At 63.0% G+C, this 26,543-nt stretch overlaps 2 protein-coding genes and 1 long non-coding RNA gene across 5 annotated transcripts in view; 1 reads left to right on the plus strand and 2 right to left on the minus strand.

Annotated features, from left to right (window-relative positions):
- Window positions 1-1,432: 1,432 nt before the first annotated feature.
- LOC131279174 (uncharacterized) lies at window positions 1,433-13,332 on the minus strand. Its single transcript, XR_009186536.2, has 3 exons — window positions 13,205-13,332; window positions 3,715-3,807; window positions 1,433-1,745 (listed from the first exon to the last, which is right to left on the minus strand). It is a non-coding gene; the product is annotated as an uncharacterized lncRNA (long non-coding RNA).
- Window positions 12,933-25,103, plus strand: DGKQ (diacylglycerol kinase theta). Its single transcript, XM_058301893.2, is given in 26 exon segments — window positions 12,933-13,260; window positions 15,643-15,722; window positions 16,123-16,222; window positions 16,401-16,489; window positions 16,566-16,691; window positions 16,870-17,023; window positions 17,445-17,519; window positions 17,586-17,686; window positions 17,769-17,974; window positions 18,069-18,159; window positions 18,227-18,281; window positions 18,410-18,471; window positions 18,564-18,714; window positions 19,263-19,301; window positions 19,776-19,849; window positions 19,851-19,892; window positions 20,920-20,943; window positions 20,945-21,072; window positions 21,810-21,858; window positions 21,860-21,959; window positions 22,046-22,224; window positions 22,386-22,486; window positions 22,649-22,795; window positions 23,577-23,688; window positions 23,808-23,960; window positions 24,051-25,103. Coding segments are annotated over 26 exon segments (2,811 nt in total). The 5' UTR covers window positions 12,933-12,989; the 3' UTR covers window positions 24,153-25,103.
- Window positions 25,104-25,320: 217 nt separating this feature from the next.
- Window positions 25,321-26,543, minus strand: part of TMEM175 (transmembrane protein 175) — a 71,043-nt gene continuing 69,820 nt past the window's right edge. For all 3 annotated transcript variants that reach the window (XM_058301909.1, XM_058301914.1, XM_058301905.2), the window contains one exon: window positions 25,321-26,206. In XM_058301909.1, the coding sequence (XP_058157892.1) occupies window positions 25,549-26,206 (658 nt within the window). In that variant the 3' untranslated portion in view covers window positions 25,321-25,548. The remainder of the gene's footprint in view (window positions 26,207-26,543) is intronic.

Raw genomic sequence — 26,543 nt, forward strand, 5'->3', positions numbered from 1 at the left:
GACAAATGTTCCATGTTTATGGATGGGAAGACTAAATATCATGAAGATGTCTATTCTACCCAAATTGATTTATAGATTCAATGAAATACCAATCAGAATTCCAATAGACTACTTTACAGTATTAGAAAAGGCAATTACCAAATTCCTTTGGAGGAGAAAGTGCACCTGAATAGCCAAACGCATTCTAAAAAAGAAGAGCAACATGGGAGGAATTTCACTGCCTGATCTTGAGACTTTACAAATCTACAGTGATCAAAACAGCATGGTACTGGCACAAAGAGAAACACATCAATCAGTGGAATAGAATTGAGAATCCAGAAATAAACTCTCACATCTATGGTCAACTGGTTTTTGACAAACTTACCAAGTCTTTATTAAAGGGACAAAACTTGTCTCTTCAACAAATGGTGCTGGGACAACCGGATATCTATAACCAAACAAATGAAAGAGGACCCTATCTCACTCCCTATTCAAGAATCAACTCAAAATGGCAAAGACTTTAATATAAAAGCCAGGACCATAAAACTACGAGGAGAAAATGTGGGGAAACATCTTCAAGACCTTGTAGTAGGTGGTGGTTTCTGTGAGCTTACACCCAAATCACGTGCAAGAAAAGAAAAGGTAGATAAATGGGACTTTTGCACCTCCCAGGACTTTGTCTAAAGGTTGAAAAGGCAACTGACTCAATGGGAGAATATAGTTGGGAATCACATGTTTGATAAGGGTTTATTATCCAGGATATATAAAGAGATGTCACAACTCAACGATAAAAAGACAGATGACCCGATTAAAAAATGGGCAAAAGACTTGAATAGACATTTGTCCAAAGAAGAAATATAAATGGCAAAAAAAAAACACATGAAAAAATGCTCAACATCACTAATGATTAGGGAAATGCAAATCAAAACTATGGGATAACATTTCACACCTATCAGAATGGCCACTATTAAAAAGACAGAAAACTACAAGTGTTGGAGAGGCTGTGGAGAGATAGGAACCCTTACTCACTGTTGGCTGTTGGTGAGAATGCAGAATGGTCCAGCCACTGTGGAGGACTGCTTGGCGGTTCCTGAAGAAGTTGAATATAGACTTGCCATGTGACCCTGCAGTACCACTACTGGGTCTATACCCAGAAGAACTGAGAGCAGTGACATGAGCAGATATCTGCATACTGATGTTCATAGTGGCATTATTCATGATTGCCAAAAATTGGGAACAACCCAGGTGTCCATCAACAGATGAGTGGATAAACAAACTGGTGTTTTCACACAATGGAATATTATGCAGCTGTAAGAAGAAATGAAGTGGTAGAGCACATGACAACATGGATGAACCTGGAGGACGTTATGTGGAGTGCAGCAAGCCAGACAGAAAGGACAAATACTGTATGATTGTGTTACTATGAACCAAATATATTGCATAACATATTGTATGATTTTTTAAAAATCCAGTATATTTAATTGAGAAATATACATTTTTATTCAACTGTATTTTCTTTTTAAATTATTCTTTATGTTTCCAATTATTACATGTACAAATTAAGTTCCAAAATTGAAAAGAAATTAAAATTTTGGAGAGCAGATGAGGCTTAAGTGGTTAAGTGCCTGCTTCCCACATGGGAGGTACCAGGTTCAGATTTCAGTGGCTTCTAAAAACAAAAAAAATAGACAACAAGCAGACAAACAGGGGAGCCGATGTGGCTCAGTGGTTGAGCACTGGCTTCCCACATATATGGTCCTGGGTAGCTAAAAAAAAAAAAAAAAGTTAAATGTCAAGATTAGCCATTTAAAAGTAGAAAGAGCATATAAATTCCAAAACAGTAGGAAGAAAAAAAAAAAGAATTAAAAAATTAATGAAAAAAACCCCCACTTGAATTAGAAATGACATCTGGTAATGGCAGGCTAAATTACTCAGAGAAAACAACTAAAAAGTGGATAAAACATTTTAAAAACAGTTCCTAAAAGCAACAAAGTACTTTAGACATGAAGGAATATTCTGAACAGAACTGAAGAAAGGAGTTCCAATTGCAGCTAATGGAGGACTGAATTGTTTCAGAAACCAACCCTCCTCCTGAGAACAACCAACAAAACTGGACAACGCACTTTTAAAAAACCCGCAAGAAGTTCCAGGACCTCAGGTTGGGAGGGGAGGCCCGATTGCCCAGCGTTGGACGGGGCTCCTCCCCGGAGGCGGTCTCCAGCGGTGGAAGGAGTGGCCAGGAGCTGAGCAGAGTTTTGGTGACTCATGGGGTCCTGGGACAAAAAACCAGAGTTCGCAGCCTCGCCAGGAGAAGGCTCTGGCCAACTCCGCAGGCTTTAGATGGTCTACGCCCAACCAGCAACGGTGAAGTTCATCTGGGAAGCACCTCGAGCCTGGAGTGAGTTATGGTGTAGAATTCTTGTCCTGCCCACCTAGCCACCTTCCAGGAGGAAAGTAAATCTTCTCTGGAGGAAGGTAGAAAAATCTTTCTGGAAGGAGTCTCTGATAAGGAAAACTACTATAAAGGGTCCGATTGGGGCAATTCACATTTTAGAATATGCACCATATTGGATAAGAGAATCCTACCAGTGATAAATGTCCTACATTTAAAAATTCCATCATGGTTGCGGATGAAGGTGTCTTTTTTCCCCCCTTTATTTATTTATTTCTTCCCACCCCCTCATTGTTTGCACTTGCTCTGTCTGTTCCTCTTCTTTTTTAGTTTTTTTAGGAGGAACTGGGAACTGAACCCAGGACCTCCAATGTGAGAGGGAGGCGCCTAATCACTTAGCCACCTCTGTTCCCTGTTTGTTGTGTTTCTCATTATGTTCCTCCTGTGTCTCTTGTTACATCATCTTGTGTCAGTGTGCCATGCCTGCCCATTACATCAGCTGGCTGTTTTGCCCGTCTTTTCTAGGAGGCATCAGGAACCTCTGCTTCCTGCTTTGTTGTGTCTTTCATCATGTTTCTCTTCTCGTGTCTCTTGTTGCATCCTCTCGTTGTGTCAGCTTGCCGTGCCTCCCTGCCACGCCAGCTCGCTTTCTTTAGGAGGCACTGGGAACTGAACCACAGACCTCCGTGTGGTAGGCAGGAGGCCAATCGCTTGCGCTACATCCACTTACCTGAATGTCCTTTTGAGATCTATGCTGCAGTATTTAGAGGTTAAGTGTTGTTATGTTTGCACCCAACACCGTAGTGAAAATTAAAATGAATGACATGATTACAGAGAGAAAGTGTAAGATACAAGCAAATTCAGAGAGGATTCTGTGGGATGAGAGTGGCAGAGGGAGCTCCAGGACTCAGGCCTTGTACTAGAACTACCATTAAACAGGCAGGACTGTCTGAAACAATGGTTTTGAAACTGCAGAGGCCAGAAGAGCACTGCACAGCCTCCAGGGAGGAGCGGGAGGAAGGGGCTGATAAAGTCGGGAAAGTCCAGTGAGTTGCTCTCTGTGCAGTGGTACCAGCACCCATCCTCCCTTCTCGTGGCAGGACACCGTGGAGTCCAGCCCCTGGCTAGCTCACAGGTGGGGGAAAGGGACGTAAAAATCCTCTTCCCCAAGACAGGGTGGGCCCCGCTGATCAACGCCTTAGCGGCTTTGGGTGGCAAGGGGCCTGGCTCTGAGGCAGCGGTGGCCAAGGTTCAACCTAAGTGCCTGAAGACACGGCGCTTCCTCAGGTGCAGGGGACACCGGCTGAACGGCTGCATTTCTTTGGAAGACCACGAAAACTCACCTTTGGGGGCCACTGGAGAAGCTCTTGGCACCGCTCCTGACCCCTCCCCAGGGCGCTGTGAGCCGGTCTGCGTCCCCTTCATGGATCCCAGCTCTGTTTTGGGATGGGAAAGACAGACCTGGGAAAGTCGCCTCCACTGGCCCCTCCTCCAAGCACTCGCCCTCCAGGGAAAAGCGGCTGAAGACAGCAGGAGGAGCGTAAGGACCGCAGAGGTGGACGGGCTGGGACAGCAGGAGGAGCGTAAGGACCGCAGAGGTGGACGGGCTGGGACAGCAGGAGGAGCGTGAGGACCGCAGAGGTGGACGGGCTGGGACAGCAGGAGGAGCGTAAGGACCGCAGAGGTGGACGGGCTGGGACAGCAGGAGGAGCGTAAGGACCGCAGAGGTGGACGGGCTGGGACAGCAGGAGGAGCGTGAGGACCGCAGAGGTGGACGGGCTGGGACCAAGGCCGGCCAGCATCCAACACCCGGAGAGGGAGGTCCGTCTCCTGGAAAGAAGAGGGGACGACCAACACAACCAACACGCAAACGCCCAAGACGAGACCCAGGCCCAGAAGGGCAGGGAAAACCCTGCACACGGCGCTCGTCTTGGGTGGACCTTCCTGACAGGAGGACTGGAGTGTAAGAAAATCCATCTTATCGCCAGCTGGTTACAAAATCAAGAACAGGAACCGCATGTGGCTCAGCCAATTGGGCTCCTGCCTACCACACCGGAGGTCCAGGGTTCTATGCCCAGGGCCTCCTGGGAAGGGCGAGCTGGCCCGTGTGTCGAGTGGCCCACACAGAGTGCCGGCCACTGCGGGACTGCCGCCCCACTCAGGAAAGCCGCCCCGCACTGGAGTGCTGGCTGACACGGAGAGCGGGTGCAGCAAGATGATGCAACAAGAGACACAGAGGAGAGAAAGTAAGAAGACGTAGCCGAACAGGGAGCTGAGGTGGTGCAAGAGAGCGATCGCTCTCGCCCACTCTGGAAGGTCCCAGGATGGGTTCCTGGAGCCGCCTAATGAGAATACAAGCAGACACAGAAGAACACACAGTGAATGGACAAAGAGAGCAGACAACAGGGGGAATGGCGTGTGTGTGGGAGAAATAAATATTTGTTTAAAAATTAAGAACAACACCTCAGATAATAAATCCCAGAGCTAATATTTTTAAAATGTACAGTGTGCAACAAGAGTACAAGACATATATACAGGAAATGATGACCCATCCAAAGGAAGAGGATAAAAATCCAGAAAACACCGAAGAAGAAGTTGAGAATGTGACATACCAAACAAAGCCTTTAAAAAATGATTTAAAAGATGCTCAAGGAGATGATGGGAAATACCGAGAAAGAACTTCAGGATATCAGGATACACTAAATGAGCAATATGAGAATCTTATTTTAAAAAGGAACCAAACAGAACTACTAGAGTTGAAGTGTAGTCTGAAATGAAATGAAATGAAAAATGCCTGGGAGTCTTTCAAGAGCAGATTGGAGCTAGCAGAAAAAATAATCAGTAACCTTGAGAACAAGACAATTGAAATGAGTCAGGCTGAGGAGCAGAAAGGAAAAAGAATTACAAAAAGTGAAAATAGCTGAAGATACCTCTGGGACATGATTAAACACACCCATATATGCATTACGGGAATCCCAGAAGGAAACGAGAGAAAGGGGCAGGCAAAATATTCAATGAAATAATGACAGAATTTAGCCAAACAGCCAAAGATGTGGACATGCACATCCAAGAAGCCCAGAGAACACCAAACAGAATAAACAGGAAGAAAAGCACACACCATCAAATGCCAAGACGCAGAGAGCATCCCAAAGTCTGCAAGAGAAAAGCTATGTGTATGTACAAGGGAGTCCCAGTTAGATTGAAGGTTTATTTTTCATCAGAAAGTATGAAGGCAGGAAGGCAGTGGATGAAAGAAAACAACTGCCAACCAAAAATTTTATGTCTTGTGAGACTTTCCTTAAAAAATGAGAGGGACATTAAGATCTTCCCAGATAAAAGCTGAGGAGTTCCTCACCGCCGCCCTGCCCGAGAAGCCATGCCAAAGGGAGCTCCTCAGACCGAGAGGAGAGGGCTCCAGACGGTGGATCAAAGCAGCAGAGAGAAATAAGATCTCCATTTGGGCAACTGTAAATGCCAGTATTATTGTAGTTTATTGTTTGTTATATAACTCCACTTCTTCCTATAGGTGCTAAAATGCAAATGTGTTGAAAGTAATGATAAATCTGTGGTTTGGGTCAAACAAGGTACAAAGATATAAATGCCAACAAGTATAACAAAAGGAGAAAAGAGGCATAGGAAGAGTATATGTGTGTGCTGTTGAAGTTAGTATCAGACCAAATATGATCTGGGATGTTAAATTTTAACCCCATCGCAATCGCAAGGAAAATAGATGAAAAAATCTCCAGATAGAAAAGAGAAGGCACTCAATATAGCACTCTGTGAAAAAAAAATATATAAAAGTAGGCATTAACAGAAGAATTGAGTGACATGAGAAAAAGATGTACAAAGGCTAACGAGCAAAATGGCAGAAGAAAATCCTGTAATATCAGTAGGGATTGAAAATGAAAAATAAGTGTTGAAGAATATGCAGAGAAATAGGAACACCCATTGCCTGCTGGTGGCAATGTAAAATGGTGCAGATTCTGTGGAAAATTGTTTGGCGGTTCCTCAGAAAGCTAAGTATAGAATTACCATATGACCTGGCAATCCTTCTACTAGGTAAATTCCCAAAAGAACTGAAAGCAGGGACAGATATTTGTACACTGATGTTGGTGGCATCATTCACAATTTCCAGTAGATGGAAGCAACCCAAAGTGTCCATCAGCTGATGAATGGGTAAACAGAATGTGGGCTCTGCACACGATGGAGTAGCAGTCAGCCCCAAAAAGGCATGAAGGCTGGGTGGAGGTGGTGGGGGTGACTGCGAATCTTGTATTTTATGCATTATTGTTCCGTAAATCTGTGGGAGGAAGGGCGCCTGGCAAGAAGTGATACCGCCTCTGCCCACTGGGCCTAGATAAGGTGACCACGCCTGACTAGGCCTTTGCTGCTAACGGCTGGCCGGCGCTGCCCTCCCCCTTTTTATCTCCCGCCTAGCCCAACATCCGGCCAGCTCTCACTCCCCCTTTCCCCTCCCCTATTCCAAACCTCTCAGCCAGCCCTCTGCCTAGCAACCGCTTACAATCACCTATCAGGAAGCAGTACCCGCCCACACCTATCAAATCCCTCCACACAGTCCCTAACCCTATAAAGCTATGTCCCCTTCCGCAATAAACCGGACTTGCGTACCAGACCTGGTCTCCGCGGCATTCTTTCTCCCCTCGCCGCGCGTCCTCCACGCCTGAGAGCCCCTCTGAGGCTGTCTGCCGCAGCCTCAGACGCCTTTGGGGCCAGCTGACCCCTCCAAACCCCCCTGTCAGCGTCGGGGTGCAAGCCGCCCCAGCCGCATAAATCCACAACTTCTCTAATAAAAAATTTAAAAAATAAAGGAATGAAGTTCTGATACATGAAATAATACGGATGAACCTTGAGGACATCATGTTGAATGAAATAAGCCAGACACAAAAAGACACATATTGTATGATCTCACTGATTTGAAACAATTAGAATAAACAAGCTCACAGAGTCAGAATCTAGAATATAGGTTACCAGGGGACAGGATGGGGGTAGGGAATGGGATATTAAGGCTTAAAATGTGCAGGGTTCCTATTTGGAATAATGGAAATGTTTGGTAATGGATGGTGGTGATGGTAGCACAACATGGCGAACATAATTAACAGCATGGAAATATATATCTAAATGTGATTAAAAGGGGGAAACAATAGATTGTATATGTGGTAATGGAATAAGTTTTTTTAAAGTGGAACGACACTACATGGTGAACCCGAAGTTAGAACATGGAGTATAGTTAATTGTACAATTACAAAAATGTGGGGAAGCGGATTTGGCTCAACTGATAGAGCATCCGCCTACCACATGGGAGGTCCAGGGTTCAAACCCAGGGCCCCCTGACCTGTGTGGAGCTGGCCCACGCACAGTGCTGATGCACTCAAGGAGTGCCCTGCCACGCGGGGGTGTCCCCACATAGGGGAGCCCCAAGTGCAAAGAGTGCGCTCCATAAGGAGAGCCGCCCAGTGTGAAAAAAGTACAGCCTGCCCAGGAGTGGCGCCGCACACACGGAGAGCTGATGCAGCAAGATGACGCAACAAAGACACAGTTTCCCAGTGCTGCTGACAAGAATACAAACAGACACAGAAGAACACACAGTGAATGGACACAGAGAGCAGACAACTGGTGGGGGAGGGAAGGGGAAAGATATAAATAAAAAATAAATCTTAAAAAAAACAACAATTACAAAAATGTGCTTCCATCAATTGTAACAGATGTTCTGCATGAATGTAAGGTGTCAATAATAGGGTGCTCTAAGGGAACCCTTTATTTTATGCATGATTGTTCTGTAAACCACAACTCCTCTAACAAAGAAAAAAAGAGGAAATGCAACAAAATGTTAATAATTAGTGGACCTTGGTGAAGAATATATGCTATTTTTATGACTTTTCTGTGAGTTTGAAATTTTTCAAAATTGAAAAAAGTATAAACACCTCAAGAAAACTTAGTCAGAATTTATTGAATTATATATTTAAATTTGGTCCATATTGTATGTAAATCATCTCTCAGTAAAACTGACAAAAACTGGATGGATTTTATCACCAACTTAGAACTAAGCAGGGAATCAATGAACTGAAAGACAGATTGGAAAAACATTCTGAAGCACAAGGAGGGAAGGTAACGGAAGGTACAGAGCAGACGTGGAGAACAGGTTGACTGAGGAGCCGAGTTCCGAGAGGGAAACGAGAGGGAGAAAGCGGCCGAAATGGTGTTTGGAGGGGTGCTAGCTGGAACTCTCCTAAAGCGATGGCAGACATCAAGGCACAGAACTAACAAGTACCACGAAGCCCAAAGGGAAACAGAAAAAAAGCCAAATCCAAGACCATCGGAATGAAACCGCTGAAACCAAAGATAAAAGACAAATTTAAGAGCAACCAGAGAAGAAAGAGCTTATGCTGGCCCAGGGAGGTGTCCTCGCCGTCCCCTTCCCGTGGGCGTGCCCTCGTAAAAGGCCCTTGGGCCAGGTGGTTTCGGGCGCCACGTGGCCCCTCATCGGGAGGGTCGGAAGGCACACAGGGAGGGTGCAGGGGCTGAGAAGGGAGGGAGCAGCTGGGAGCTGGACGCCGACGGGGCCAGGAAGGGAACGGAGGGCCCGAGCGCCTTGCCCGGGACAGAAGGGGGACAGCTGGCCCAGAGCACCTCGACGGCGCCGTGATTTGGACTCCTAGCCTCAAAACCGTGAGCAAATCGATTCCTGCCATTTAAGCCGGCCTGTGCATGGTATTCACTTTGGCAAGGAGGAAATAAAACCCACATATTCCCTTCAAGGTGCAAAACAGTAAGGATGAAACCAGCAGACCGTGGAACGGATGCTTCAAAGTCCTGCAAGTAAATGGCTGGCGACCTAGATTCCTAAACCTTACAAAAATATACATCAAAAACAATGCCCAAATAAAGCTGTTTTAGAGAAACAAAGTTGAGAAAATTGGTTACCACTGTGCTCCACATAAGCAAGTGCAAGGCAGAGTTCCTTAAGAAGAAGGAAACGCGCCCAGGCGCCAGCTCCAGATGCAGGGAGGAGCGCAGAGTGGCAGGTGCGCGAGCCTCCGTCCAACGCTGCCGGCCCCACCCAGCAGCTGCAGTCGCTCCCGAGGGGCCCGTCATGCAGCTGGAGAATTAACGTGCAGGGCGACAAGGCGGCAGGTGGAGGGGCTCAGTGTGACGCACTGAAGCAGGCTGCTGACCCCGGGAGCCGGCTGCCCCGCCCAGGTGTGGGGCCCTGCCGGGGAGGTGAAGGGGAGAGCTTCTACGGGAGCCACCCCTGGACTACCTGGCCAGAACCTAACTGCCCCCAGCGGCCTCGGGAGAGACCGAGAGGCTGGACGCGGCAGCCGGTGACGGCCTCGGGAGAGCGGGATTTGTAGAAGTCTTACAGATGTATATACTATAACCAATAAGGACCTGTCAGCCGAAACTTCCATGAACTAGCAATAATAATTTCTTTCTAACAGCCACACTAGAGGGAAGTCCGAACTATCTTTGTCTTTCCTCTCCAAAAAGTAATACTTCAAAATTGTTTTATAGGAAGAGGCAATCAAAAACGTAAGTGGGGCGGTGGACTTGGCCCAGTGGTTAGGGCATCCGTCTACCATGTGGGAGATCCACAGTTCAAACCCTGGGCCTCCTTGACCCGTGTGGAGCTGGCCCATGCGCAGTGCTGATGCGCGCAAGGAGTGCCGTGCCATGCAAGGGTGTCCCCGTGTAGGAGCCCCACGCGCAAGGAGGGCGCCCGTGAGGAGAGCCGCCCAGCAGGAAAGAAAGCACAGCCTGCCTAGGAATGGCGCCGCACACACGGAGAGCTGACACAACAAGATGACGCAACAAAAAGAGACACAGATTCCCGAGCAGCTGAGAACAACAGAAGCGACAAAGACGACGACGCAGCAAATAGACACAGAGAACAGACAGCTGGGGCGGGGCGTGGGAGAGAAATAAATAAATAAATAAATAAAATCTTAAAAAAAAATGTAAGTGGAGAAAGCACCCCAGGGCACGGAAAGTGGAACAATGGCCGAGGGGCTTCGGGGGTCTCGGGGCTTCGGGGGTCTCGGGACGGAATGCAGCGGCAGGTGAGCCTGTGGGGAAGGGCCCGGCTGACGTCCTGGCAGAGGGCCTGCCCAGCGCACGAGGGGCGCGGCGCCCGCGGCAGGGCTGACGCGGAAGGCTGAGAGCGCCCGGCCGGCGGGACGTGCAGCCGAGGGGTCTGCTGCGCTGGGGAAGCCCACTCTGGGGGCGTCTTCCCACAGGTTCCTTGACAGTGGGCCCCGGTGCACGCCTGCGAGGGAAGGCGGTGGCAGTTCAAGGGCAGAGGGGCTGGCCGTGGCCGTGGCTAGCACAGGTGGGGTCAGCGGACTTCGGCATGGCCACTCCCTTGGGCGGCAGGGGCAGGCTGGCGGCGCGAGGGGCTGTTGGTGGTCACTGCTGGGATCCTCCCTCCGTGCCAGCCTGGCCCCCTTCCCTGGTGCAGGCCACACTCCAGCTTGACAAGCCAACTGCCAAGTTGCTCGCCAAGGCGAGGGGAGGCAATGGCACAGGCAGACTGCCCTGGAGAGCAAACGGTCAGGACCCTGGCAGGGGCCTGCACAAAAAGGTGAGCCACACGCACCAGGGAAGACCAAGCTTCCAGGCTGGGGGCAGAAACTTCACAAGTTTCTGGTAGGCTTCAACGAGCAGATACTCTAAAAAGTTCCCCGGAGGATCTGACCGCAGTTCTGTCTGCTGGCCGTTGTTGTTAACGTGCTAGATCGGAAAGCGCGTTAACGTCCGGCAGAAGCGCAGGTGCGGAGTTCCCTTTTCAGGGCGTGTGGAGAAGCGTCCTCCAGAGCCTGCTGGGGTGGGGCCCACGGGGGGATCTTCAGTAGGTGGCACCCTGGGGTCCTCTGGAAGCCAGAGAGGCTGCGGGGGAGGGGGAAGGCCGGGCAGGGCTCAGGGCGGTCCCGGAGCAGCGGCGCCCCTCGCCTGCTGGCAGCCCACGCCCCTCCCGCCGGGCTGTGCTGACGTCACCCTCCGCGGGGTCAGCTCCTCCTGGCTGTCCATCCTGGCTGTGTCCTGCCTCGCTCCACCCAGCGGACAAGACACCGGGTCACTCGAGCCCGTGCGTGTCGTCCAGCACCCTCAGCAGGTGCGTGGTGACGGAGGACCCCAGCCCACACTTACCAGACCTGGAAGGTGCTGCCCTCCCTCTCAGACCCCGTCCCCCGCACTGGCCTCTCATCTGGAGGCCCAGGCCCCCTTCCTCCTCCGTCTCCCCGCTGGCACCACCCACCCAACATTCCCAGGGCAGTGGGGACCTTACCGTCCCCTGCTGCCCCCACCTCCTGCCCCCGTTTTTCTCCTCCCCGGGGTCCACACTTGCCCTCACTGGCCCCGGGCCAGCCCTTCTCCCTGCCTGGCTGGACGGGGGGCCTGGCTCCAGGGCCACACGTGCCCGGCAGGGACCGGGCAGGCTCCCGGCCGTATCAGGCTCACAGGTGAGCAGGGACCCCTGGTGCTCGCCAGGCCATGGTGGGGCAGTGACCGGCGGCCCAGCCCCCAAGCGACCCCAGCAGCACCTGGAGACAAAGCAGCTGCCGCGCTGGCCGGGCGGGACTCGCCCAGAGCTGGGAGTTGGGTGGGAGGAGGGCCTTTCCATGGGGGTCTCCGTGGGACTGGGCGAGGGTCCCGACACCACGGCCCCAGGGCTGCGACTGGGGAGCTCCTGGGGGGGTCAGACCCTTGGAGCCCCAAAGTTGTCTTCTCCTCCCCCACCCCCTCCCCGGACCCCCACACTCGGAGCCCCCAGGTGCCTCCCTAGCTCCTCTTACCAGACTGCGGGGCCCCCAGAACAGGGTCTAGCCCCTCCCCGAGCCCCCTTTCCCACTCTTCCAGCCCCAAACTGAGACCCCCAGGCAGGGCCTGACGCCTCCACTCCCCAGTGTGGGAGGGCCCGGGGCACTCGCGAGGCAGCAAGGGGGCCGGCGTCCCGCGGGGGGTGGGGAGGGGGTTTGGCGCCGGTCTGCGCAGCGACAGGCCGGGCGCTGCAGGTGCAAACGCCTCGCGTCCGGCTTCGGGACTTCCGGCTCCGGGCCTGCGGGTGCGGTGCGGGCGGGGTGCCCGGGGCTGGGCGCGGGCGCTGGAAGCGCCGAGGGGACAGCCGGCCCGCGGGCCCCGCCCCAGCCCCGCCCCAGCCCCGCCCCAGCCCCGCCCCTCAGACCCCGCCTCCTCTCAAGCCCCGCCTCCCCAGGCCCCGCCCCCAGGCACCGCCCCGCACTCAGACCCCGCCTCCTCTCAAGCCCCGCCCCAGGCACCGCCCCTCGGGCACCGCCCCCTCTCCTCAAACCCCGCCTCCCCGCGCTCTGGCCTCGCCCCTCAGACCCCGCCTCCTCGCAAGCCCCGCCTCCCAGGCCCCGCCCCCAGGCCCCGCCCCGCGCTCAGGCCCGCCCCTCGGACCCCGCCCCCTCTCCTCGAACCCCGCCTCCCCCGCGCTCAGGCCCCGCCCCGCGGAGTGTGCGCCTGCGCAGTGGCGCCGGGCGCAGTCGGAAGCCCCGCGCGGCCGGGGAGGTGGCGGCGGCTTCCACCCGGTGCCTCGGCGTGGACCTTGCCGCCCGCGCGCCGGGGTCGGGGCCGGGGGATGGCGGCGGCCGAGCCCGGGGCCCGCGCCCGGCTCGGCGGCTCCCCGCGCCCGGGCAGCCCGGCCCGCAGCCCCGTGCTGGGCGGCGGAGGCCGCTCGCGGCCGGGGCGGGGGCGCGGGCCGGGGCCGGAGCGCGCCGAGCGGGTGGGCGCCAGGCCCGCGGCCGCCCCCGCGCCGGGCCACAGCTTCCGGAAGGTGACGCTCACCAAGCCCACCTTCTGCCACCTCTGCTCCGACTTCGTCTGGGGGCTGACCGGCTTCCTGTGCGACGGTGAGGCCGGGCCCAGGCGGCCGGAGCGGGCGGGGGGCGCCCCGACCCCGCGCCCGCGCGCCCTGCGCGGCCGCCACCCTTCCGCCCGGCGTCCCCCGTCGGGCCCGCACGCCTGACCCTTGGCCTCTGCCCCTCCCGGCGGGGCTTGCCCTGGGCGCAGCCCTCTGCCCCAGAGCCTCCCCGCGGGCGGGGGTCGCGCGGCAGCCGGCTCGGCCGCAGGGCGCGGGAGGGCCCGGCCTGGGGCCGCGGGCACGGGGACCGGCTCTCGGGTGCGCGGGCGGGGCAGGATCCGGCTCCGCGGGCGGGGCAGCGGGGCCGCAGTGCAGCGCGGGGTGGGGGCCGGGGAGCGGGCGGCCAGGGCCGTGCTGGGGGCCGTCGCGGTGGCCGGGGCGCCTCCCCTCCGGGGTTCCCCTGCGGTCCCTTCCCAGTGGCGGAACGAGGGGCTGCAGGGCTGGTCCGGCGGGCGGCGCCTCCGCCCCCGGCGCGGGTCCGGGTCCGCGCGCGCCCTGACTGCGCTCTGCGCCACCGCACGCGGCGTGCCCCGACAGGGCTCGCCCCTGCCAAGCCGGCTGCGCCGGGCAGAGGGCCCTGCCCTCGGCTGGCTCCTGGCGGCGGGGGCGTGCTGCTGCTAGCCCACGGCCTCCCGGAGGCGGCTGAGCCTCGGGACCCCACCGCTGGACCGGGGGTAGCCCCCAGTGTGAACCGTGCGGAGTGCGCGGCCCAGGGATGCTGACCGGGGCGGACAGAGCCCCTGCCCGCCCAGAAGACAGGCCTTAGGCTCTGGGGACGGAGGGACCACTCGGCCCTCCAGGGGAGGCTTTAGCAGGTGGAGGAGAGGTGCCCGGCCGTCGTGGGTGGAAATGGCGTGGGTGTCCTGGCTGCCTGGTCAGCTGGGCAGGGGAGTGGTCAAACTGGGCTCCTCTGTGAGGTCAGGGCGCATGGAGGCGGGCCAGCTGGGATGGAGGGCAAGTACCTGCACTGCACTGAGCTCCAGTGCTGAGGCTAGACCACTAGGACCCCCTGCACCAGGGAGAGGTGGTGAAGGCAGGGCTGTGGGTCTGAGGCTAGACCACTAGGACCCCCTGCACATGTGTAAGGAGGTGAAGCCGGGCTCCGGGTCTCAGGCTAGACCCTGTGCTTCTCACAGGCATGACCTCCGTGTGGGTGTGTAGAGTCTAGGTCTGGGGGGAGCTGAAGACGCCTTCAGATGTTTTTGGAGCAGAGCAGCTCGCTGAAAGAGGCTCAGTGCTTGGGAGATAAGTGACGTGGGGGCGCTTAACAGGCAGTCTTCTGGACATTGCGCGGACATCTGTGGAGAACAGGGTGGCGATTACAGCAGGCAGAGGACCTGGCTAGGGAATGGTGCCTCCTCCCCTGCTGGGGAGAACCTGTGGCATAGGATGTGGGTGGCGATAGTGGGTGCTATCTGCACTGCCAGAGGAGGAAGCCGGGAGATACCTCCATGCCAGAGCTGGTCTGCGGTGCTCTGGGGAGGAAGGGGGGGTTGGGGGGCTCGCCTTCCGCCGTGCTCGCCCCTTCTTGTGGGATCTCAGCCCACTTTTGGAAGCTTTCTCTGGAGCAGGCCCCCAGGGCTGCTGCTTCCAGCCTGCAGAGAAGCTCCGGTCCGCCCCTTTGTGGGGGTGGGGGTGGTAAGGGGAGCTGCCTGCCTCGAGCCTCGTGAGCTCCATCCGAGCCCGCTCCACTTCCCAGCCCCTGCAGCTCTGTCCATCCGTCCGGCCCCTTGTACACGGGGTGCCTGCATCCCCACCAGCGGCTGCCCTGCCTCTTTCTCACTGGCCCCCTGCTGCCCCTTCTGTCCACTTCCCCAGCAGTGTTACGGCTGCGCCTTGTCCACCCTGAGCTTGCTGGGGCCTGCCCTGCGCGCCTGTCCGGGTGCCCCTGGAGCAGGGGAGATCAGCTTGCTGGGTGCTACCTAGGCATTGCAAGCACCCCGCTGGCTGGGTGCTACCTAGGCCTTGCAAGCACCCGGCTGGCTGGCACTGACCCTGGCCCTGCATGTAGTGTCCACTGCAGGCTCTGGTCAGAGCATGGCAGTGGACGCTGCAGCCCTCGCTGCGGCCAGGCTCCTGCCTGCTGGGGGAGGTGCGCCCAGGGAGGGGGTGGGGGGCAGGGCACGCTGCGGAGGCCGCCTGGGGCTCCTGGACCTGGCTGGTGAGTGGGCGTCAGGGCTGCCCTGTCAGAGGGCCGCTAGGAGCCGGCTGTGGGGCCAGGCTGCACGCGAGGGGGCCGTGGCCAGGAGGCGGCCGTGCACGAAGGGAGGGCCTGCTGGGAGGGCTCGCCGGCAGGACCCCCGCCGCCTCAGCGTCTGGTGGAGCAGGACCCGCGGCGGGACGGGGCTAGCGCGCTGTTCTCGCCCCACAGTCTGCAACTTCATGTCCCACGAGAAGTGTGTGAAGCACGTGCGGACGCCCTGCGCCTGCGTGGCGCCAGGCCTGGTCCGGGTGAGTCTGGGTGGGGGCGGGCGTGCTCCCGGAGAAGGCCTGGGGCCAGGGGGAGATGGCTGGGTGGACGCCGGGGTCCCCGGGATGTCCCGCGTCACGTCAGAAGGAGCAGATGCCTGGGGCGACGGCCTGGGCGTGGCCCACCCAGGGCTCCCTGGTACCCCAGGTGGTAGCCGCGGGGCGAGTAGCGGGCGGCAGGGCCAGGCAGAAAAGGCTGGGGTGGGAGGTCTGTCCGGGCAGCTCGGCGGGGCCCACGCAGTGCCTTGCTGAGGGTGTGGGGTCTGCAGCAGGCCCGCGCGTGGGGGCTCGGGTGGGTCAGAGCAGGCACCCGCTGCGGTGGGGTCTGTGCCCGACAGCTGCCGGGGTGGTGGGCCAGGGCTGAGGCTGCCTGTGCCCGCAGGTCCCAGTGGCCCACTGCTTCGGCCCCCCAGGGCTGTTCAAGCGCAGGTTCTGCGCCGTCTGCCGCAAGGGCCTGGAGGCACCCGCACTCCGCTGCGAAGGTACCGCCTGGGCCGGCCTTGGGGTGCGGCTGCATGTCGGGGTGGTGGGCGGGGGGGGGCGGGCCCTGTGCCCCCGCAGGTCAGGAGCCGTGCAGGGACCTGAAGCGGGTTCGAGGCCTGCCCGCGCGGGAGGGGCTCGGGCGCAGGAAGACGACGCGCCCGCCCCGCCTGCCCCCAGTGTGTGAGCTGCACGTGCACCCAGACTGCGCGCCCTTCGCCTGCAGCGACTGCCGCCAGTGCCACTGCGACGACGGGCCGCAGGACCACGTGAGTGCCCTGGCCGGGGCGGGGGTCCTTGGCGGGTGGCGGCCAGGGCCCACCCAGCTGACGCGCCCCTCCCCAGGACACGTACCACCACCACTGGCGGGAGGGGAGCCTGTCCTCGGGCGCGCGCTGCGACGTCTGCCACAAGGCATGCGGCTCCTCGGAGGTGCTGGTGGGCCTGCGCTGCGAGTGGTGCGGTGTGCAGGTGGGCGCGGGGGACAGGGGCGCGGCGGGGCGTGCCAGGGGGCTGCGGGCTGGGGTTTCGGGGCACGGAGGAGACTCGGGCCCCTGAGGGTTGGTGGTGCCTGGGGGTGCGCGGGGAGCCCGGGACCTGTTCAGTTTTGGGGAGCCTGCGCGCCCCCGCTCACGCCTGTGCCCCCCAGGCCCACTCGGCCTGCCACACGGCGCTGCCCCCAGAGTGCACTTTCGGGCGCCTGCGTGGGATGGTGCTGCCCCCCGCCTGCGTGCGCCTCGTGAGCCGCAACTTCAGCAAGAGGCACTGCTTCCGCATCCCCGAGCCCGTGGCGCCTGAGCCAGGTGAGGGCCCGGGGGGCCCTGCGGGGGTGGGGGGCTTCGTGGGGGGTCGGGGGCTTCGTGGGGGGTTGGGGACCTGCAGGGGAGTGGGGTTCCTGCGGGGGGGGCTTCATGGGGGGTGGGGCACCCTGTGGTGGGGGGCTTCATGGGGGGCTGGGGGCCTGTGTGGGGGTGGGGGACTTCGTGGGGGGTGGGGACCCTGCGGGGGGGCAGGGTCTTCGTGGGGGGTTGGGGGCCTGTGTGGGGGTGAGGGGCCTGTGGGGGAGCAGGGTCCCTGTGTGGGGGGGCGGTGGGGGGCTTCGTGGGGGTCGGGGGTCCTGCGTGTGGGTCGGGGGCCTGTGGGGGGTGGGCCAGGCCCGGTGAAGCGGCGTGAGGAGCCACCCCAGGGGGCCTGCGACCGAGGCCCTTTGTGTCCGCCTGGCAGGGGAGGCCGACGACGGTGTGGACGGGGGCGTGGTGGCCGGCCTGGGCAGGGAAGTGCCGTCCACTCTGGAGTCGGGTGAGTACCCCCCACCCAGCGGCCCTCCTCCCACCGCCTCTGCTCACGGCTGCTTGCCTTTGCCAGGGAGGCTGGCCCTGCGGGTCTTCGATGGCAGCGACGCCGTGCGGCGAAACTGCTTCCGAGTGGTCGCCGTGTCCCGCCTGGCCGGGGACCAGGAGGTGCTGGTAGGAGGCCTCGGGGGCGGCCGGCGGGACCCCAGCCTCGGGCCGGCGTCCCGGCCGCCCACGCTGCTCCTCCGCCCCGCAGGAGGCGGCGCTGCGGGCCTTCTACCTCAGCCAGGACCCCGGGGGCTTCGAGCTGCAGCCGCTGTCCCTGCCCCCCCAAGGCCCGGGCAACTCCGAGGAGGAGGACGGCAGGCGCCCCGCGCCCCGGGACCCTGTGCCCGAAGCCTGGGTCCTCAGCGCCCTGCCCCGCGCCCAGGAGGTGCTGAGGGTCCACCCTGCTTGGCTCAAGTGAGGCTGGGCCTTGGGTGGGCAGGGGGCTGCGCTGTCCTGCGTGTGGTCTCCGGGGGCTGGGGGTGCAGCCTGAGCTCCGCCCTGCCCTCAGGGTGGGCGTGGCCTGCGTGTCCATCCGGCTGACCCAGCAGAGCACAGCCAGGACGGTGGTGCAGGAGGTCCTGCCCTTACTGGGACGCCAGGTGCGTAGCGCTGGGCCGGCGGGGGTCCCTGAGCGCGCACCCAGGCTGACGCCCCTCCTCCCCGCAGGCCGAGGGTCCCGAGAGCTTCCGGCTGGTGGAGGTGCTCATGGGCAGCACGCGAGGTGAGCGGCATCGCTGGGCCCGGCGCCCGGGCCAGGGGCTGGGGGCTCGGGCCCGAGGGCGGGTCTGGCTTTGCGCCTGGCTGCCCCTCGCCCGGGAGCCCCGGGGTCACTGCGCCCTCGCCCCGCAGTGCAGCGGACGGCATTGGTGGACGAGGAGCCCCTGCTGGACCGGCTCCGGGCCATCCGGCAGGTCGGTGGGCCCGACACAAGCCCCTGGTGGAAGCGGGCGCCAGTGGGCCTGGGCAGGGTGCATCCTGACGCAGCGCCGCCCCACGCCCGCAGACGTCCCTGCGGCAGATGAGCCAGACGCGGTTCTACGTGGAGGAGAGCGGGCCCGTGGCGCCACGCGTCTCCCTCTTCGTGGGCGGCCTCCCCCCCGGGCTGGACCCTCAGGAGTACAGCAGCCTCCTACAAGAGGCCCTGGCCACCAGAGGTGCGGCAGCGGCCACGGGACGCCTGGGGGGGGCGGCAGGGGGTGCCTGGTGTGTGTGGGGGGCAGCTGGTGGGGGGGGGCACCTGGTAGGGGCAGGGGGTGCCTGGCGGGGGTAGGGCGGCACCTGGTGGGGGGGTGGCAGGGGTCACCTGGTGAGGAGGGGCACCTGGCGGGGGCAGGTTGCCTGGCAGGGGCACGTGGGGAGGGTGGTAGGGGGGCGCCTGGCAGGGGGCAGGTTGCCGGGTGGGGTGCGGGCTGGTCCCCTGCCTGTGCCCCGCAGGGGCCTCCTAAGCCCTTGCCCCAGGGGCCGCGTCGAGACCAGCGCCCTCCCAGCCTCCTGCACGCCGCCTGGTTGCTGCACTTCCTGCCTGCTGTGTGCCGGCCTCAGTAGGCCCTAACTGGGCAGGGTCCCCGGGGGCTCGTGGGCAGACCTGTCCGGCTGCAGGGGAGGACACGGGCTGGTGGTCAGTGCACCCCGGGCCCTGCTGCCTTGGTCCAGCAGTGGCCGTCGTGGCCCCGGCACCTCTGACGCGGCTGTGTCTCTGCAGCTGACGTGGTGTCCGTGAGTCACGTCTACGCCTCCCGAGGTGAGCCCGCCCCTGGCCGCCCGCCCGTGTGGGGTCCCACGTCCTCCTCCCTGCGCTCGCAGCTGGCAGCTTGTGTCTTTTGTTTGGGAAGTTCAGACTCCACGGCTGGAGGGAGGGCAGTGGGGCCGGTGGCCAACTGTCTCCAGCCACAGCTGGCCGCCGCCCCCCAGGCGTTGTTCTTGGGCCTGCGCCTCGGCCCCCGGGCTGCCCCTGGGCCCTCTCGTGGTCCCGGCCGGCGGGCAGAGGCCCCGGGGTGTGGGGGCCGTGCAGGAGAACGCGTGCCCGCCCCCCACCCAGGCCTCTGGGCCCCTCACTCCACCGTCCTCCGTCCAGCAGCCGTCGTGTCGCGCGGTGGGCCCTGTGCTCCCCGAGGGCGCCACACAGAGCGCTGCGGGCACGGGGCAGTGGGGCGGTGCCCGCCTGCCCGCTGAGCGGTGGCCTGGGTGGGCCGGGCACTCAGTCTGTCCCCTGCAGGCGCCGTGGTGCTGGACGTCCGCTGCTTCACGGAGGCCGAGCGGCTGTACATGCTGGCCAGGGACACGGCTGTGTGCGGGGCGGCCGCTGACGGCGCTGGTGCTCCCGGACGTGCTGGTGAGGGGCGTGCCGGGGGTCCCTGGGGCCGAGCGCTTCGCAGGCCCATTCACGCCCCCCGTGGCCACACGTGGGGACTGCCCGTGCGGCCGCTGGCACCAGGCCTCGTGAGCTTGTGTGGCTCGCTCAGCACCCCGCCACCGGGGGCGTGCTGCAGGCCTCAGGCCCTCCCCGGCCCGGACCCCGGACCCCTGACCCCAGGCCAGGCGGAGCGTGACCGGCAGGCGGGCGACCTTGGCTCTGAGGCTGGGGGCGGGTGGGTCCTGCCCAGGTGGGCACAGTGGCCCTCAGCGTCCGCTGCCCCGTCCTGTTCTCAGCCCCCCTGCCCCTCAGCCCCCAGCCCAGGCTTGCCCGGTGCAGGGCCGGGCGCCTGTGCCCACGTGCGTTTCTCTGTCTCTCCCGCCAGCTGCCTGCACGCGGCTGTGAGCGGTAAGTGGGGTGCAGGGCAGCTCTGTAGGGGGTCGTGTCACCCGTGTTCCTCGTCACGGGGGCTCGGAGCATCACCCACCTTGTGTCTGAGCCCAGCTTGTCTGTCTCGCCTTAGCACCCAAGACCCCTGTTGAGACCCCAGCCCCCCCGTGCAAACCCCCAGGTCCTGACCGTGCTCCGTGCCGGGTGCACCGAGACTCTGCCACGGGCACTGCGTGTCTGTCTCCGTGGCCAACAGAGGCCGGGGAGCCAGCCTGGGCAGGGGCAGCTCCTCCTGGCCCTGGAGGGGCGCCGGGCATTGTGCCCGGGTCCTGCCCACAGGCTGGCAGCAGGCGGGCTCCCGCTGGCGTCCAGCTTGGGGGTCTCGGGTGGGGGGAAGGGCCTGGGCTGAGGTCCCCGTGTCACAGTGGGCTGTGGCCATGGCTGGGGGCTTCGACCTCCCTTCTCCCTGGAGGCCTGCCCACCGCGGGTGGCCAGCGGCCAAGCCGGCGGCCGTGTGAGGGGTCAGGGCTGCGGCCTGCCCGGCGCCGGCTGGGGTGGGCCCCGGGGGTCCTGCTGGCCGGAGCTGCCCCAGCCCTAACCCAGCCCCCCCCGTCAGCACACCAAGCTGCCCCCCGACTGCTGCCCCCCTCCTCGTGTTTGTGAATCCCAAGAGCGGTGGCCTCAAGGGCAGGGACCTGCTGTGCAGTTTCCGGAAGCTGCTGAACCCGCACCAGGTCTTCGAGCTGACCAACGGGGGGCCGCTCCCTGGGTGAGTCCAGGGCTCTGGCCAGTCGAGCTGACCAACGGGGGGCCACTCCTCGGGTGAGTCCGGGGGCTCCGGCCAGGTTGAGCTGACCAATGGGGGGGCCGCTCCCCGGGTGAGTCCAGGGCTCCGGCCAGTCAAGCTGACCAATGGGGGCCGCTCCCTGGGTGAGTCCGGGGCTCTGACCAGTCGAGCTGACCAATGGGGGGTGCTCCCTGGGGGAGTCCAGGGCTCCGGCCAGTTGAGCTGACCAATGGGGGGCCGCTCCCCGGGTCAGTCCAGGGCTCCGGCCAGTCGAGCTGACCAACGGGGGGCTGCTCCCTGGGTGAGTCCGGGGCTCCGGCCAGTCAAGCTGACCAATGGGGGCCGCTCCCTGGGTGAGTCCGGGGCTCTGACCAGTCGAGCTGACCAATGGGGGGTGCTCCCTGGGGGAGTCCAGGGCTCCGGCCAGTCGAGCTGACCAATGGGGGGCCGCTCCCCGGGTCAGTCCAGGGCTCCGGCCAGTCGAGCTGACCAATGGGGGGCTGCTCCCCGGGTGAGTCCGGGGCTCCGGCCAGTCGAGCTGACCAATGGGGGGCGCTCCCCGGGTGAGTCCGGGACTCCGGCCAGGGCGGCCAGTGCTGTGTCTTTGGATCTGCGGCGAGGGGCTGGCAGGGCCGGCTTGGGGGCGGCTGGGACCGCTCTGTGGTGGGCTTGTGCCGGTCCTCTCGGGGCCTTGGCCGACCGTGTCTCGTCCCCTCCAGGTTCCACGTGTTCTCGCGGGTGCCCCGCTTTCGGGTGCTCGTGTGCGGCGGGGGACGGCACGGTCAGCTGGGTGCTGGCCGCCCTGGAGGAGACGCGGCGCTGCCTGGCCTGCCCTGCCCCCGCTGTGGCCATCCTGCCGCTGGGCACAGGTGGGCCGGGCCGGCGTGCGCGTCGGGGTCTCGGCCTGGGGTGCGCCGCGGGGCTGGGGCCCACTCCCCGTCTGCCTGTGTCCCAGGAAACGACCTCGGCCGGGTCCTCCGCTGGGGCGGGGGCTACAGTGGGGAGGACCCCTTCTCGGTGCTGGTGTCGGTGGATGAGGCCGACGCCGTGCTTGTGGACCGCTGGACCATCCTGCTGGATGCCCACGGGGCCGGAGGCGCAGAGAACGGCGTGGCCGACACGGAGCCCCCAAAGGTGCGGTGGGCCCCGACCGCACTCCTGCCACACTCCCCCAGCACGCCCTGCCGGGGCCGCCCTTGTTTATACGTGGGACTCGCGGGGCGGCTTCTCCTGGGGGGCCGGGCTGGGGGGCCGGTCTGGGGCCGCTGGGCAGTGAGGCGGCTGCCTGGCCCCAGGTCGTCCAGATGAGCAACTACTGTGGGATCGGCATCGACGCGGAGCTGAGCCTGGACTTCCACCAGGCGCGCGAGGAGGAACCCCGCAAGTTCACCAGCAGGTGGGCGTCCCGGCCACGCCCCCACGCTCCCGCACCCACACCCCCACGCTGCACCCCCACATCCTCATACCCCGTTCCCACACCCCCACGTTCTCTCCCCCCGTGGCCCCTCCCCCCTGCGCCCCGGCCGCGCACCCCGCCTCACGGCCGGCCCCTCGGCAGGCTGCACAACAAGGGCATGTACGTGCGGGCCGGGCTGCAGAGGATGAGCCTCGGGCGCAGCCTGCACAGGGACGTCCAGCTGCAGGTGGAGCGGCGGGAGGTGGCGCTGCCCAGCATCGAGGGCCTCATCTTCATCAACATCCCCAGGCGCGGCCCCTGCCCCTGCAGACCCCAGCCCCTGCCGGCCCCTACCCCTGCTGGACCCCAGCCCCTGCCTCTGCAGACCCCTGCCCCTGCCCCTGCCTCTGCAGACCCCTGCCCCTGCCGGCCCCGGCCCCTGCAGACCCCTGCCCCTGCCGGCCCCTGCCCCTGCCCCTGCAGACCCCAGCCCCTGCCGGCCCCTGCCCCTGCTGGACCCCAGCCCCTGCCTCTGCAGACCCCTGCCCCTGCCGGCCCCGGCCCCTGCAGACCCCTGCCCCTGCCGGCCCCTGCCCCTGCAGACCCCTGCCCCTGCCCCTGCAGACCCCAGCCCCTGTCCCTGCTGGACCCCAGCCCCTGCCGGCCCCTGTCCCTGCTGGACCCCAGCCCCTGCCGGCCCCTGGCCCTGCTGGACCCCAGCCCCTGCCGGCCCCTGGCCCTGCCCCTGCCCTGCCCCTGCCCCTGCCCCTGCCCCTGCAGACCCCAGCCCCTGCCAGCCCCAGCCCCTGCCTCTGCAGACCCCTGCCCCTGCCAGCCCCAGCCCCTGCCTCTGCAGACCCCAGCCCCTGCCCCTGCCCCTGCCCCTGCCCCTGCTGGCCCCCAGCCCCTGCCAGCCCCTGCCGGCCCCAGCCCCTGCCCCTGCAGACCCCTGCCCCTGTCGGCCCCAGCCCCTGCCGGCCCCTGCTGGACCCCATCCCCTGCTGGTGCCCCCCAGCCTCTGCCAGCCCTGCTTCCTCCTGGCCCCCGTGGCATTGCCAGCTCTGAGCTCCCCTCCCCCACCTCGGTGCAGCTGGGGCTCGGGGGCTGACCTGTGGGGCTCAGACAGCGACCCGAAGTTCGAGAAGCCGCGTATGGACGACGGGCTGCTGGAGGTGGTGGGCGTGACGGGCGTCGTGCACATGGTGAGCCCCAGCTGGAGCCGCCCCTGCCTGCGCCCACCCTCCACCCTCGGCGCCTTCCCCTGCCTGCGCCCCCCGCCCCAGACTCTCTGACCCCGCCGTGCCCCTCCCCATGCCTGCAGGGCCAGGTCCAGGGTGGACTGCGCTCGGGCATCCGCATCGCCCAGGGCTCCTTCTTCCGCGTCACGCTGCTCAAGGCCACGCCCGTGCAGGTGGACGGCGAGCCCTGGGTGCAGGGTCCCGGGCACATGATCATCTCGGCCGCGGGGCCCCAGGTTGGTGGGCGGGGAACCGGCGGGCGGGGCGGGCAGCACCCTCCTCGCCGCCCGGGCACAGTGCTCGAGCCGGTGCCGCTGCCCCGACAGGTCCTCATGCTGCGGAGAAGCAGGAAGACCCGGAGGGCCGCGGGCAGCCCCAGGGAGGCGCGGGCGGACGCTGCGCCCACCCCGGAGGGCGACGCCAAGTAGAGGCGCCTCGTGGGCCGGCAGCCGGGAGCCGTGCCTGGCCCTGCTGACCACAGCTCTGCTCAAGGGACTTCGCGGGGCCGGGGCGGGGCCCTGCGCCCGTGGGGTGTGCCGGGGGGCAGGCGCCCCTCACCCCGCTCATTGTGCCTGAAGTGGTGTGGGCATGGGGGTGGCTTCAGGGGGCGCTGAGGTGGGGGCCGGGCGCCCTCCAGGGGCTCGTTCGGGCTGCCCCCGCCCGGCGTGGCTGGTGTCCCCCCCACGTGGCTCGGGCCGTGGCTGGTCCTGGGCAGCAGGGCCGGGAGTGCCCTGGGCGTCCTGAGGGTCCGGCCTCACTGGGCGGCAGGTCAGGCCAGGTCTGGGGGCCGTGGCCACTGCTGAGCCCCCCTCGGCGTGGGCGGAGCGGGCAGAAGAGCCGGCCCCCGGTTCTAGAACCTGCTGCACGGACGTGAGCCGAGCCGAGGGGTGGACGGCGTACACGAGCCGCTCCGGGTGTGCCTGGCCTGAGGGCCACGTGGGCCCTTGGCGTCCGCCGGCAGCCGCCATGCTGACCGCCAGCTCCCCGCGTTGGCCCTGAGCCTGTCGGTGGGGCAGTCGGGGGGCCCCGGGGTCAGAGCCACAGACTGGACCACGCTTCTTAGAGCACCTGAGGACGGGGACCACGAGGACGGAGACCGCCCCCCTCGGCCGGGCCAGGCTCCCGCCCCGCACAGCCACATGGACTGACGTGCCACTGCGCCCCCGTGCGCGAGGCCCGGTGCTGCACTGACGCGGCTGCGGCACAGCTGGCATCTGCGTCGTGAGCCGTGGAGTCAGGCTTGGGCTGCAGGGCTGGGTTGGGGCAAGCGTCTGCGCAGGTGGCACTTGTACCAACCAAGTACACACACTGTGTGATTTACAACCCCGAGTGGAATGGTCACTTAAACCTGAGACAAATACACGAGTGGTGTTGCTGTCCACTGCTGTTTCCCACCAGCCTTTCTGGGCGCTGCCCCCAGGCAAGCAGGCCCTAACCCTAAACCACCCTTCTGCCAAACCTTGGGGAGGGGTCCCCACAGAGGTGGGCTGCCTGGGCCTCGGACAATGGCCGGGCAGGCCGGAGCTCCCCATGCCCCTGCGTCCAGGGCCACCCTCTACCACCGGGCCCCGGCTAAGGCTGCCACACGCCCGGGTCTCCGCTTGGCTCCGTTTAGTTTAATCAGAAACTGAGACGCCTTGTTGGAAACACATTGGGCCCCTCCGGGAATGGATGGCCACAAGCAGCGCGGGTGGGCGGGTGCGGTCTGCGGGGGAACAGTGTCCCCCCGGGCCGGGGAGGCCCTGAGAGGGGCAGGGGTGGTCAGGAGCCCGGTCCTGGGGTCCTCGGGGGCCGGCCCCCACCTGTGGCCCGCAGCGGCAGCGCCTAGCAGGAGCCAGGCAGCAGTGGGGACTGCGGCTCGGCCGTGCTCCAACCCCCGTCCCGGGTCAGGCCGCGCAGGCCGCGCAGGCCGGCCAAGGCCAGGCGCAGGAGCAGGCGCAGAAGCAGGAAGGCGAAGGGCACGCCGATCTGCATGAGGTGGAAGATGGTGGCGCTGAACCTGCTCAGGAAGCAGGTGGAGGCGAAGGCCAGGAGGCTGGCGCAGGGGTAGAGGCCCAGCTTGGCGAACATGAGCACGTGCTCGCGGCCGCCGAACCACGCCGAGGGGCGCAGTGTCTCCCTCTCGTGCAGGAGGGCCGCCGTCCAGGTGGCGAACTGGAAGGTGCCGGCGAAGAAGATGATGACGCAGCTGACGCGGATGCTCTCGAGCTCCTCCGGGGGCTGCCGCGCGAAGGCCGAGGTCTGCTGGTAGGCCAGCGGCAGGCCGCCCACGAAGGCCAGCGCCAGCGCGTTGAGCAGCCCCATGGGCCGCGTGGCCTTGCGGACGTGCAGGAAGAGCGAGTGGTGCACGAACCAGAGCAGGCCCACCGTGGCGAAGGACCCGAAGTAGGCCAGGAAGCGCGGCCCGGACGTGCGGAGCGCCGCGACGAGGCTGCCGTGGAATGCGCCCTTCACGTCCGCGGGGTCCGGGACGCTGTCCTCACTGCGGGACAGCAGATGCGTGGCCTCAGCGCGCGGCGGGGGCGGCGGGGCGGGGTTCTCCGCCTGCCCTACTCGCCTGTGACGCCGATGCCTGGGGGTGTCTGCTCGTCTGTGACCCCGCACCGGGTCTGGCAGGTGGACTGTCATCCCTGTGCTCCCAACACCCGTGGCCCGTGCTGGCAGCGCCCTGCCCTGGCCACAGCCTCTGGCCGGCTGGGCAGGGCAGCTCCCATTCCACCCCTCCCGCAGCTGCCTCTGGGGGGGCGGTCCTGGCCCCCTGCTGAGGGCCCCCACCCTGGTGCTCTGACTTGCTGGGGCACCTGTGGGATGTGGGCTGC

The sequence above is a fragment of the Dasypus novemcinctus genome, chromosome 1 (assembly GCF_030445035.2).
Source record: "Dasypus novemcinctus isolate mDasNov1 chromosome 1, mDasNov1.1.hap2, whole genome shotgun sequence".
In the NCBI taxonomy this organism is placed as follows: domain Eukaryota; kingdom Metazoa; phylum Chordata; class Mammalia; order Cingulata; family Dasypodidae; genus Dasypus; species Dasypus novemcinctus.